The following is a 13814-nucleotide window of genomic DNA, read 5'->3' as shown; positions in this document are numbered from 1 at the left end:
ATACACAGTGTTTGACAATCATATACTGTCGCGGCCGAGCTGAGTCTAACACTCACCCGGCTGGTCGTGCGCCAGCCGGATCTTCCCCGGTCGTTCCTCTCCCCTCGCGACCTTTGTCTCTGCTCCTCCGGGTCCCCCTCTGCCTTCCCACATCCCCCCTTACCCCGCTCCACCTTAGGGAAGCCCTGGGCACGCATCAGTGACGCGCGGCACGAGAGGAAAAAAAAACAAACAAGCCGCGTCTTCCCGCGCATTGCGGTGGCGGCCGAATAAGACTCAGCTCGGCCGCCAGTGTATATTTACACGCCCGGGGCGAGTAGATTTAACCTCCGGGCGAGTAAATATTGGCTCAAGTAGAACACGTGTTTGTTTTTTTTAAATTTCCCTGCTCGCGCTGAAAAAAAAAACCTCCCCTACCTGACAGCTGATTGGCGCGCGCTCCCAGGCTTTGTGGGCGCGCGGCCAGGCTCTATATGAGCCCGCCCCAAACGAGCGGCCATTCTTTCTGCCTGGTGATCTGTTGGAGGGTAAGTACTCTCCAATCTCTCCATGCTGTGGCCCCTCTGCGCCTTCCCTGCTTCCTGCAAGACAACCCGTGCGGTCCCCCTGGTCCCCACATGGCTCCCTACTCACCACTGCGCCTGCCCTCTCCCGCCAGTACGCGCGCCTTTGTGTTAGCTCTCCCCTCCTCCTGTCCCCCTCCCCTCCTCCTGTCCCCCTCCCCTCCTCATGTCCCCTTCCCCTCCTCCTCCTGTCCCCTTCCCCTCCCCTCCCCTCCTCCTGTCCCCTTCCCCTCCTCCTGTCCCTCACCCTCCCCTCCTCCTGTCCCTCGCCCTCCCCTCCTCCTGTCCCTCGCCCTCCCCTCCTCCTGTCCCTCGCCCTCCCCTCCCTCTGTCCCTCGCCCTCCCCTCCCTCTGTCCCTCGCCCTCCCCTCCCTCTGTCCCTCGCCCTCCCCTCCCTCTGTCCCTCGCCCTCCCCTCCCTCTGTCCCTCGCCCTCCCCTCCCTCTGTCCCTCGCCCTCCCCTCCTCCTGTCCCTCGCCCTCCCCTCCTCCTGTCCCTCGCCCTTCCCTCCTCCTGTCCCTCGTCCTCCCCTCCTCCTGTCCCTCGCCCTCCCCTCCTCCTGTCCCTCGCCCTCCCCTCCTCCTGTCCCTCGCCCTCCCCTCCTCCTGTCCCTCGCCCTCCCCTCCTCCTGTCCCTCGCCCTCCCCTCCTCCTGTCCCTCGCCCTCCCCTCCTCCTGTCCCTCGCCCTCCCCTCCTCCTATCCCTCGATCGCTGCCCGGGGCGGGAGGTCCCCACTGCTGCAGCCCAGTTGGCGTACGCGGGGGGGGGGCACTCTCACGCACACACACGCTCTCACACGCTCACACGCTCGATCTCTTATTTACCATATATATATATATATATATATATATATATATATATATATATATATATATATATATATATATATCTTACTTGCCCTATACTACACCGAAATAACCAACACTGCTTTCTTCCAGATCTGACTCAAGCTTCACACGGAAGACATCGGAACCTCCCTAACCCAGAAGACAGGTAGGGAACACCTCCCCTCCAATGTATAACATTGCGGGAATGAGGGTACCTGGACATTGAGGGACTGCGGATCAGGTAAGATCCCAGGCGGGATTGCTGCTTTAGATATTGTGAAGCGGGGACATCCAGACACTGGTTAAGTGGTTCAGGAAACTAGTCATTCACACCTGGCTTTTATTTCTAGATCCGACATTTACACACACACGTAACAAGGACTAATTGTAGTATAATGTAATACAATAAATACATTTATGTCAAAAACTAATGTTGTTCTGACTAGGAATTTATTAAATGTATTTAATTTATATATTTTAAAGTGGGGTTGGGGGCGGGATTGGGGGCAGGACTAGGTGGCGAGTAGATTTTTTGGTTGGGCGAGTAGATTTTTGGGTGATTTGTCAAACAGTGTGTGTGTGTGTGTGTGTGTGTGTGTGTGTGTGTGTGTGTGTGTGTGTGTGTGTGTGTGTGTGTGTGTGTGTGTGTGTGTGTGTGTGTGTGTGTGTATATATATATATATATATATATATATATATATATATATATATATATATATATATATATATATATAGTGGTTGACAAATCACCAAAAAATCTACTCGCCACACAAAAAAATCTACTCGCCACCTAGTACCAAACATGTGCTGCTTGGGCCAATATTTACTCGCCCGGGGGTTAAATCCACTCGCCCGGGGCGAGCAAATGTATAGGTTTGTCGAACACTGTGTGTGTGTATATATATATATATATATATATATATATATATAGATATATATATATATATATATATATATATATATATGTATGTATGTATGTATGTATGTATGTATGTATGTATGTATGTATGTATATATATATATATATATATATATATATATATATATATATATATATATATAAAACATGTTCTCAGCATTATTTTATTGAAATGTAATTTTATATACAGCAAGGCCCTGCTTCTCGGCGCCCCACTTTTCGGCGATACCGAGAAGGGGGCTGCAATTTCTGCGCATGCGCAGAACGGGCCGGTATGGGGTCACGCATGCGCAGAACGGGCTGGTCCGGGGTCGCGCATGCGCAGAATGGGAGGTTTTGCCAAAGTTGCTCAAGTGTAGAACAGCGCATTGCCATTCTGCGAATGCACACAACGAAAATCGCCGGTTCCGCTTTCCGGCGATTTTTGCTTTGCGGCGGGTCCTTAGAACGAAACCCGCCGCATGACTGTATAACAAGACTTACATACCCTTATACAGCTCAACCAATTGAAATCTGGTTAAAGGACAGACAACAGAGGGTTGTCATAAATGGAAGTTTTTCAGGTTGGGCTAAAGTCGTGAGTGGAGTACCTCAGGGATCGGTACTGGGACCCCTGCTTTTTAACTTGTTTATTAATGACCTTGAGGTTGGCATCGAGAGAAAAGTCTCCATCTTTGCTGATGATACTAAATTGTGTAAGGTAATAGAATCAGAGCAGGATGTAATTTCTCTTCAGAAGGACTTGGAGAGATTGGAAACGTGGGCAGGTAAATGGCAGATGAGGTTTAATACAGATAAATGTAAGGTTATGCATTTGGGATGCAAGAATAAAAAGGCGAATTACAAATTAAATGGAGATATATTGGGGGAATCCTTGATGGAGAAGGATTTAAGAGTGCTGGTAGACAGCAGGCTTAGCAATAGTGCCCAAAGTCATGCAGTAGCTGCAAAGGCAAACAAGATCTTATCTTGCATCAAACGGGCAATGGATGGAAGGGAAGTAAACATAATTATGCCCCTTTACAAAGCATTAGTAAGACCACATCTTGAACATGGAGTACAATTTTGGGCACCAATCCTAAGTAAAGACATTATAGAACTAGAGAGAGTGCAGAGAAGAGCCACCAAATTAATAAAGGGGATGGACATTCTAACTTATGAGGAGAGACTAGCTAAATTACATTGATTTACATTAGAAAAGAGGCGTCTAAGAGGGGATATGATAACTATATACAAATATATTCGGGGACAATACAAGGAGCTTTCAAAAGAACTATTCATCCCACGGGCAGTACAAAGGACTCAGGGGCATCCCTTAAGGTTGGAGGAAAGGAAATTTCACCAGCAACAAAGGAAAGGGTTCTTTACAGTAAGGGCAGTTAAAATGTGGAATTCATTACCCATGGAGACTGTGATGGCAGATACAATAGATTTGTTCAAATTTTTTTTATTTATTTTGACAACACATTTTATTTAGATTTACTAGAACATTTTCAGACTTTAAAAAAAATAATCAAATATTTGTCGTGATATATATTGTTATTGTTATTGTAGGAGTTTTTCTGTTATCCCCAAACCCTAGTTACCGCTAGAATAGGTGCAATACTCTTCATCGCACTTCCCAGCCCCAGGAAACTTCAACACAAAATAAATATGCAGGGATTGTGGTTTTAAACCCGTAAGTGATCAGCAATGCATTGCAAATGGAGGATCGGCTACCCGCAATTTTTGAGACAAACTCCCCAGAATTCTTGAGGCTCTTGGCAGTAGCTTTGACCAGAAGAACAAGGTAGAGGGATCTCGTTTGTGATGACATTTTCAGGCATCCTAATCCATTAATGCCTAGCAATAAGACCAGAGCTAATTTGACATGGCATAATTGATGTTAACTTAATATCTTTACGTTACCTGGTAACGCAGCGCTGCAGGGTGCTGGATTCGGTGCGGCCTTTGGGACTGTTGCAGACGACGGGCCGAGTTTACGGGGTCCCAAAGATTTGACATTTCCTGTGTTAACCAAAGTTGGATGCTGCTGTACAGAAGCTTTACTTGTTGGGGTAACGAGGGATGCAGAGGTGCTGGCTCCCTCGGGTAACTTGAGGGGGAAACAAAACAAAACATTGTTTTAATTGCCTTGGAAAAAATAAATAAACTTCAAATAAATTAACATTTGTTTGTAATGATATTCAAAATGAACAGTTCCTTAAAATAAGTGGTTTTCAAAGCAACGTCAGCAAAGATTCCTTGAACAAAAATGAGTTTGTTATGATTTATCTATTATCCAAATTTTAACCCTTGCTGAAAAAATAATAATTATATATAAAATATAAAATAATAAAAATATAATATAATAAAAAAAAAAAAATATATATATATATATATATATTTTTATTATATGTATAGGGTGGCAAACAATGGGTCAAAGCCCATCACTGCTGCACGCGTCTGGAGATAGAAAACCCCACCAAAAAGAAAATAATTGTGTATTAATAAAAAATGGATAGAATCCAAAATAAACATGCTTTGAAAAAGTGATAATTTAGACCGTTCCAAAAAATAACGGACAGCTGCCACCCCCATGGCATGGTCGATAACGGTGTAGAGTGAGGGTGACCCATACATATTGTTTTTTTCCACTCTGCATCCATGATTTTGTTGACAAGATCGCCACTGTCCAGGATAAAGGAAGGAAGGTCCTGCACAAGGGGTTGGAGGAAGTGCTCGACAGTGGTGGTAGCGCGAGAGCCCATCTCCCGAAGATTCTATACTAGAGAAAATTGTCCCCCAGGAGGAGAGACCAATGTCTTATGGATCTTTGGGAAATGGTGGAAAATGGGGGTGACAGGATAAGGCTTATAAAGGAACTCTCTCTCTTTGTCGCTTACCACCCCCAATATTTTCCCCTAATTTTTGGTTATGCATATTTGTTTATTTCATACTTATATATATATTTATTTGAATATTAATTGTGAAATTAAAGGTTCATTACAGGCATACCTCGCTTTAAGTACACTCACTTTAAGTACACTCGCGAGTAAGTACATATCGCCCAATAGGCAAACGGCAGCTCACGCATGCGCCTATCATCACGTCCTGAACAGAAATACCGGCTCCCTACCTGTACCGAAGCTGTGCGCAAGCGGGGAGACTGTAGAGCAGGGCTGCACAACATACGGCCTGCGGGCTGCATGGCCTCTCTGTGTGGCCCGCGGTGACTCCGGGCGCCAGTTAATTAATTTTTTTTTTTTTTTAAAGTTTAAAAAAATGGCGGCGATTCATCCCCCCCCCCCCGCGTTTTGCAGTGCGCGGGGGCAGAAGCAGGATGAGAGAGAGAGAGAGAGAGAGAGAGAGAGAGAGAGAGAGAGAGAGAGAGAGAGAGAGAGACGGGCTGGTGGGGGGAGGGTGTGAAAAACGGGCTGGAGCAGAGGTGGGGGTGTGTGAAAAACGGGCTGGTGCAGAGGTGGGGGGTGGGCTGCTGACATGTGAGGGGGGGGTGCTGACATGTGAGGGGTGGGCTGCTGACATGTGAGGGGGGGTGGGCTGCTGACATGTGAGGGGTGTGGGCTGCTGACATGTGAGGGGGGGTGGGCTGCTGACATGTGAGGGGGGTGGGCTGAGAGAGTGTCATATTGAGTGGAGGGGGAGAGAGTGTCATATTGAGGGGAGGGGGAGAGTGTGTCATATTGAGAGGAGGGGGAGAGGGTGTGATTTAGGGGAGGGGGAGAGAGTGTTATATTGAGGGAAGAGAGACATGGGGGGGATGCTGACTTGGGTGGGGGGGCTGCTGACATGGAATGGGCTGGGGGGATGTGGAGGGGGTATTGTGTTTTTGATGTGGAGAGTGGTATTGTGTGGGTGAGGGGGAGAGATGGGGGTATGAGAGATAGATGGGGAGTATCATAAAGGTTGATAGTGAGGGGTTCTGGGGGAGATGAGGATGATGATGATGGAGAGGTGCTGGAGGAGAGATAATGATGATGATTTAACCCGTGCGGCCCAATTTTTTTTTCCTTGGAGCAGTTCGGCCCTTCTCACTTTACGAGTTGGGCAGGCCGGTGGTAGAGCCTGTTAAACATGTGTTATTTACATCAGTTATGCACGTATATAACGATTGCAGTACAGTACATGCATCGATAAGTGGGAAAAGGCAGTGCTTCACTTTAAGTACATTTTCGCTTTACATACATGCTCCGGTCCCATTGCGTACGTTAATGCGGGGTATGCCTGTATTGGACTAATAATGGTCTTTTGAAAGAAATTAAAATGTATTCATTCTGTGTGCTTTTCATTTCCCTACGGTTAAGTACTTCAAGTGTCATAAGTCGAACCTACTCTATTCAATATGTTTTATATAGTGCATTTTATATGTGGGCATTGTGACCATTCCAGTTACATGTATGGGAAAGGCGAGTTTGTTCAATTCTAATCAGAAACAGATATATTTCAAGTTTCAGCCTGCCTCCTATATAGTTGTCTACCTGATATTTGCACATATATTGGGGAGGATATATGTTTTTTCCTTATAAGTAGAATTAACTAAGGTTATTCTTTACCCTAATATCTACTAATATGTATCATTGGTGGTCTTGGGTGTGCACAGTTAATTATTCTAACTAGCTATGTCTTTTTGTTACTAAATGATTTTTGTGTTTAGGAACTTGATTTTGTTACATGGCAGCCATAATATTGTAACTATAATTGAGTAGAGGCTGTGTAGAAGAATCTAGCAAGTCTTGTTCATTAGTTCAATGTCTGTTTAATTAACGTTGTTTTATTAGGATTATGTACCCCACGTGATGACGCTCCGTCTGTTGCGTGATGACATGATTGCCAGCAACGCGGGGTATTTAAATGTAACCAAGAAAATATTATTGAAGTATTTCACTTTATACTTATTACCATATATGTTTTTTTTCAATTGGATGTAGCATTGGGCACCCCTGTTTTTTGTTGTATACATTTGCCATGCTCAGTAGCACTCTTTTTGACATAAATATATATTCATGATGTGGTGGCGGGTGTTGGAGTTTGAGCTTACTGGGAAAATGTGTGTTAATCAATTTCTGACTGGCAACAGTTGTTTGGAGGTAGGTGGCACCTCCCCCAGAGCTCACCCCTCCTCACCTTTTTAACTTGGGAGGTCCTTTAATTTTGCTGCAAGAACAGGACCTATTATGGTTCTTTACCCTCATACAGAGGTAAAAGGAAAGCATTGGGCGCCCCTGTCTTTTGGGTTATTTAAATGTCCCTGATGGAGGCTAGCTCTGAAGGGACCTTGATAAAGCGCATCATACACGAAACAATTCAGTCTTATTGCGCATAATTCAATAAAGTTTTTTATTTTTTGAAGTCACCCTCTATTTCCTTATTACAACTGGTGGTGCGTTGCAGTTTTTTTTCCATTTCTTGTCTGGAGCAGACATGTTGCGAGCAGCAGACTGGAGGTATCCGATCCTGTCCTGACTGACGGAGGAGGACAAGAGCAACATCTCACTTCCTACGGCAACAGTGAGTTACTCGGCCCGGTGGGAGACGAATGCAGATATCATAGGGGAGATTATGCCAGAGAATTGATGAATGTATAAGAATATTGGGCGTCATTTATTATATTTCCTGGATGTGGCGGGCTCTGAATAGGAGTGGGGCCAGGTAGGCGCTATCTTATCACAACCTTTACTGGACAACCCCAGACTGACACTCCCTCTATGAAATATGGACCCGATCATTTATTTCCTCATATATAAAAATATTATGTATGCTGAGGGGAGACCTCAAAAGTCTCTCCTCCTTTGTTTGACAACTGTTTGAGCCCTAGTCTTCTATGAACGTTCTAGGAAAAGTATTTTGGCTTCCTCAATCTCACCGATATTCGGTGGTTATTTACAGTATATATGTTTGGAATTTCTATTTGTTTTATCCCATTATTTTTTAGAAACGGTATGTACATTACACAATGTTTTTTTTCTCTAACTACTCTACTACTTGTATAAATTAAATATAAAATGTAATAAGAATTGCCTTGGGCCCTAATTTAACTTTGCATGTTTCTGAAGAGAGTAACTGCATTTCCGGACACATTTTTCTACAATAGTTTTTTGTGTGTTTACCAGATTTTTCTTAGGAAATAGGGAAATAAAATACCCAGCATATTTGAGGGAGCAAGTAAGTGCATCAGGAGTGCCAGGAGTAGCTTCGGGCCCAAGTGCCTCGCCGAGGTCCTGAGATTTCAACCACAAAGATGGATAGGGTTATGGACTGGCGAACGCTGGGGGAGAGGGTTGCAAAAGTGGTAGTGAAAGTGCTGTAAAGGTGAATGGAGTAAAAGGAGAAAGCCTCCAGCAAAGCTTAAGGGACGAGAAGGGGTATAGCATGAGATTAGAGTGGAGAAATAATAGGTGGCAGAAGAATATAAAGCATTGTAACACATCCTGTAGGTAAAGCAGCACTCTGGGCGACACTTTTTTTTTAAACAACTTTGAAGCCGAGGTCCCCGGAGCTGAACATCGCTCTCAGTTCCGGGTCCCCTGCTTCCAGAGATACTAACCTGTGTAAGTGCTGCCGATAGGAGCCCCGGCTGGGTGATCAATATGGCAGTTTTAAAGTCCCGCCAATAGGAAGCTGCAACATCATCCCTTGTGAATTCCTACTGGCTCGTGTGACTCAGGAGCTTTAAACTGCGCGGAGATACCGGCAGCACCTACTGAGGTAAGTATCTCAGGAAGTAAGGGGTACCTAGAGCTAAAATAAATGCCGTTCAGATCCGGAGACGACCCAATTCAAAACGATTTAAAAAGAAAAACACCTATAAAAAGGTATCACCAAGAGTGCTTTTTTCATACAGAGTTTTCTGGCACGCTATTAAAGGGATTTCAGGAGGACAGGGGCAGAGACACACTTAGGAGACAGTGAGACAAAGCACACAGCAGAACATTGTGTGTATGTTAGTATATGCAACTGAAACAATCTTAGGTAATATCCCATATCTGAATCCTGTCTGCTTCAACTCTTAATTGAATTAAGTGTTGCCACCTAGGCAGGGAACACCCTGTGTAGAAAACCATCTGTTTGAATGTGCCTCAGATGTGCTAATTAAGCAGACAGAAACAAACTGTCAGGTGACTTTTTAGGCCCATATAAACCCAGATAGAACAGCCTAATGCTACCTGCAGCCTCTCCCAAAACTGACTGCACCAATATAACTCCCACACCAACTCAGCCCATTGAAACCCAGAACTGATTAGCATTGGAATTCAGCAAAACATTTTTCAAGGAACAGGCACACCCCTGCTGTTTAGTCTGCAAAAACTCACAACAGCTCCATGCAGCACTGCCTACCTCTGGCATCATGAACCTGCTATCTATCTTAACTTTTTTCTTTCTCCTGGCCTCATGGAGATGTTACTCCCTCTATCCACTACAAACTCCTCCATCCTGGCCCACACCCAGCATCACCATACACCCTGGACTACTCAAAAGCCTTTCACTATCTACTGAATGTTGGTGGAGAACTCTAAAAACCAGCACACCAACCACTGCTCACTCTAATGGCAAACAACACAAATTTACAACTTGCAAACAACTATCCAAATTTCTGCTCATACTATTACTCTCTTTAGCAGGTGATATTGAACCTAACCCAGGTCCCTCCATTTCAAATCTGTCCCATGCCCCTGAGAATTCCACCTTTAAATTCCAAAAAGGGCTATGTGTCGCCCATATAAATATTCGGAGCCTGCTGCCCAAACTGGACGAACTAAGGGCATGGTGCCTTATGCATAAACCAAAAGCCATCGTTCTTACGGAAACATGGCTATCCCCTAAAACTCCTGATGCAAATATTGCCATTCAGGGATACTCCATTTTTAGGAGAGATAGGTCAAAGAGAGGTGGAGTGGTGTTATTTTATATTGCAGACACATTACAATTTACACTGTTAAATTGCCCACCAAGCCCACCCTCTTGAAATTCTACTTGGCAAAATCTGCCTCCCCTTTTCTAAGCCCATCTTGCTTGCTGGCATCTACCGCCCCTCTAAAGCCCCTCTACAATCCCTGACTGATATCACCCAATTTCTTGGCTCCGTTTCCTCTCTGAATGAGAAGAGTGAGCTGCTAGTTCTTGGGGATTTCAACTTCAATTGGCTTGACCCTAAAAACCACAAAATCCAGATACAACTCAAGTCACTTAACCTATCACAACTCATTTCCCAACCCACACGGATAAACCTGAAATCGCACAACCATTCCTTGCTTGACTGGATTCTCTCCTCAAACCCCAGCAGAATCCAATCCTCTGGCATCCTTCCTGATATTTTCAGTGACCATGCAATAGTGTACTGTGTAAGGAAAATTAAACCGCCCCATTCAAGCCCTAAAGTTCTCCTCACCAGAACATTTAAAAATTTTAACCCACAACAGTTTCTGGATGACCTTACCAACTGCCCATGGCACAGAATCGATTTAATTCCCGACCCGGATTGTGCGCTCGACTATTTCCAATCAGAGTTCTTAAAACTCTGCGATACCAATGCTCCACTACGCAAAATAAGGGTACGGGGGGCCCATCTTCCATGGGTTACAACTGACCTTATTGCACTCTACCAGCTCAGGGATACCTTGTGGAAAAGCTACAAAGTAACTGGCACTACCAAGGATCTCAATCACTACAGATGCCTGCGGAACATGTGCACAAGGCAAACAAGGCACGCAAAAGCACAATATTACTCTGACAATCTCCACCAAAATACATCAAACCCAGCTAACTTCTGGAAGGTTATCAACAATATATTCCAGCCTCCTAACCATCAACAACCAAGTAATATCACTAAGGAGGATATTACTCTGACAAACCCCACTGACATTGCAAATGCATTCAATGATTACTTTGTGGGGTGTGCCACTAACTTATTAGCGAAACACAGCCCAAACCACAAACCTGAATCTCATCCTGGGAGTGCCCACATAGCCCCACCCCTTCCCAACACTGCCCACAATTTTCAATTTGGCCCAGTATCTGAAGAGGAGATTACACAAGCGCTCCTCAAACTAAAACTAAGCAGCCAATGTGGACCTGACTTGCTACAATCTAGGTTCCTATGACTTGGTGCCCCAGCCATTGCCAAACCAATTGCTTCAATAGTCAACTCTATCCTGTCTGCAGGCCATATCCCTAAGACCTGGAAAACTGCCAGAGTTGTCCCAATCTTCAAAAGTGGGGACAAAAACACTGTCTCAAACTACAGACCAATCTCACTTCTCCCAATTCTATCCAAAGTCATGGAAAAATGTGTCCATTCCCAATTAAGCGACTACTACACCAAGACAAATTTCCCTAGCCAATTCCAATCTGGCTTTCGTCCCAAACACTCCACCGTAACTACCCTGCTAAAAGTTTGTAATGAAATCCAGTGTGGAATGGAACAGGGACAACTCACTGGTGCAGTATTCCTAGATTTTGCAAAGGCTTTTGATACAGTTGATCATGCTATCCTGCTTGACAAGCTCCAGAGCTCTGGAATAGGGAAGCATGCTTTAAACTGGTTTCAGCCCTACCTATCAGGAAGATCCCAACATGTGTCCATCTCAGGCTCTAACTCCAACCCCCTGGATATCACCTGTGGTGTCCCACAAGGCTCTGTTCTTGGGCCCCTACTCTTCTAAGTGTTCATCAATGATCTTCCCACAGCTTCTAACGAAGCCTCAATACACATGTATGCAGATGACACAATCCTACATGCACACAGCCATAGCCTCTCTGACCTTCAACACATACTTCAGTCTGACTTTTTGAGACTCGAAAACTGGATTTCCCAAAATAAACTGTTTTTAAACACTGACAAGACTGTAACAATGGTATTTGGGCCCAAGACTAAATTCTTAAAGCTTCCAGCGACTGAGCTCCATATTAGAACCAACACTAACACCACCCTAACCCCTGTCACTAGTTTTAAATACCTGGGCTTATGGTTTGACTCCCACTTGACATTCGGAATGCACATTGATACCCTGACAACCAAGACCTATGCCAAACTAGGGTACTTTACAGGAACAAATCCTCCCTAAGTCTCCTGGTCAGAAAGCGTATCGCACAGCAGATGTTAATGCCAATTATTGACTATGGAGACATAGTATATGGCACAGCACCTCAAACCCACCTTAGCAAACTTGACACCCTCTACAATTCAATTTGTCGTTTTGTTCTCCAATGCAACTACAATACACATCACTGCGAAATGCTCAAAGAACTAGATTGGTCATCACTAGAGTCTAGGCGCAAAGTTCACCTTTCCTGTCTTGCCTTTAAATTCTTTATGGGCAAGCTACCCAGCTACCTGAACAAGCTCCTCACCCCTACCACATGCAGCACTTATCACCTGAGATCAGACTCCAAAAGACTGTTCATGGTCCCAAGGCTCAACAAAGTATCCGGCCATTCCTCCTCTTACTGTGCACCCCAAAACTGGAACAACCTACCAGAGACTCTCACATCCACCACCAGTTTAAGTTCTTTCAAATCTAAGGCTGTCTCACATTTTAATCTGGTCTGTAACTGTTTCATACGCCCATAACATATTTTCTTTAACTGTGCATGCAATGTCTTGTATATAATGTATACCCTGTTCATTTATGTAACTGTATTTGTAACCATGTATTATTTGTCTTAACTCTGTGCCCAGGACATACTTGAAAACGAGAGGTAACTCAATGTATTACTTCCTGGTAAAATATTTTATAAATAAAAATAAATAAATAATAAATATCCAAGTGGCGCATTATAAGTGGCAGGACTACTGGCAACTCAAGTTTAAAAGGAAGTTCAAAAGAACTGAGGAAGTGGACACCCCCATCTGGCCCTGATTCCTGCATTTGAACTACGCTGGAAAGGAGGATATCATCTATACCATACTGCATCATTACTGCTGTGATGCTGCCTTTACCATTTATATTTGCTGTGACTTCACTTCTTCTCAAATTATGCACTTCTTTTTACCAGCCTCATTATGTCTCTAACTCTATTCATATATCTCCATCTCTCCTTCCTTCACCACTTCTCTGTTCACATGAACTCCTTTTTTACCTGCGCCCTCTGTCACCACACAGCTATACACCCTGCTCTAAAACACACCCTTACAAATCATCCTCACACATTCTCTTTCTATCCATGCTTCGCCTCCTTGCTTCTGGGGATATCTCTCCCAATCCTGGTCCCTGCCTTATTTCTACTTGCTCTTGTCCTCGCCTCCCACATGCAACTTCTACTCCTTCTGGTGTTAACCCCTCCAACCTCATACCCATCCCCTGCCACCCTCCCTCCTCTCTCTCTCTCTCTTTCTCCTGTGCCCTTTGGAATGCTCGCTCCCTCTCTAACAAGTTCCTCTCTGTGCATGACTTCTTTCTCTCTCACTACATGCTTCTCTTTGCCATAACTGAGACCTGGCTCATGCAGTCTGACTCTGCTCTGGAAGCTGCCCTCTCCTACGGTGGCCTTTCCTTCTCCCACACTCCGC

At 44.6% G+C, this 13814-nt stretch overlaps 1 protein-coding gene across 5 annotated transcripts in view; it reads right to left on the bottom strand.

Annotated features, from left to right (window-relative positions):
• Positions 1-13814, bottom strand: part of YEATS2 (YEATS domain containing 2) — a 157848-nt gene that overhangs the window by 26452 nt on the left and 117582 nt on the right. For all 5 annotated transcript variants that reach the window (XM_075569488.1, XM_075569490.1, XM_075569491.1 and 2 more), the window contains exon 20: positions 4217-4403. In XM_075569488.1, coding sequence (XP_075425603.1) covers positions 4217-4403 — 187 coding nt within the window. The remainder of the gene's footprint in view (positions 1-4216; positions 4404-13814) is intronic.

This window comes from Ascaphus truei, chromosome 14 (assembly GCF_040206685.1).
Source record: "Ascaphus truei isolate aAscTru1 chromosome 14, aAscTru1.hap1, whole genome shotgun sequence".
In the NCBI taxonomy this organism is placed as follows: Eukaryota; Metazoa; Chordata; class Amphibia; order Anura; family Ascaphidae; genus Ascaphus; species Ascaphus truei.
The sequence above is the reverse complement of the archived record's forward strand: the minus strand, read 5'-3'. Positions and strand labels throughout refer to the sequence as shown.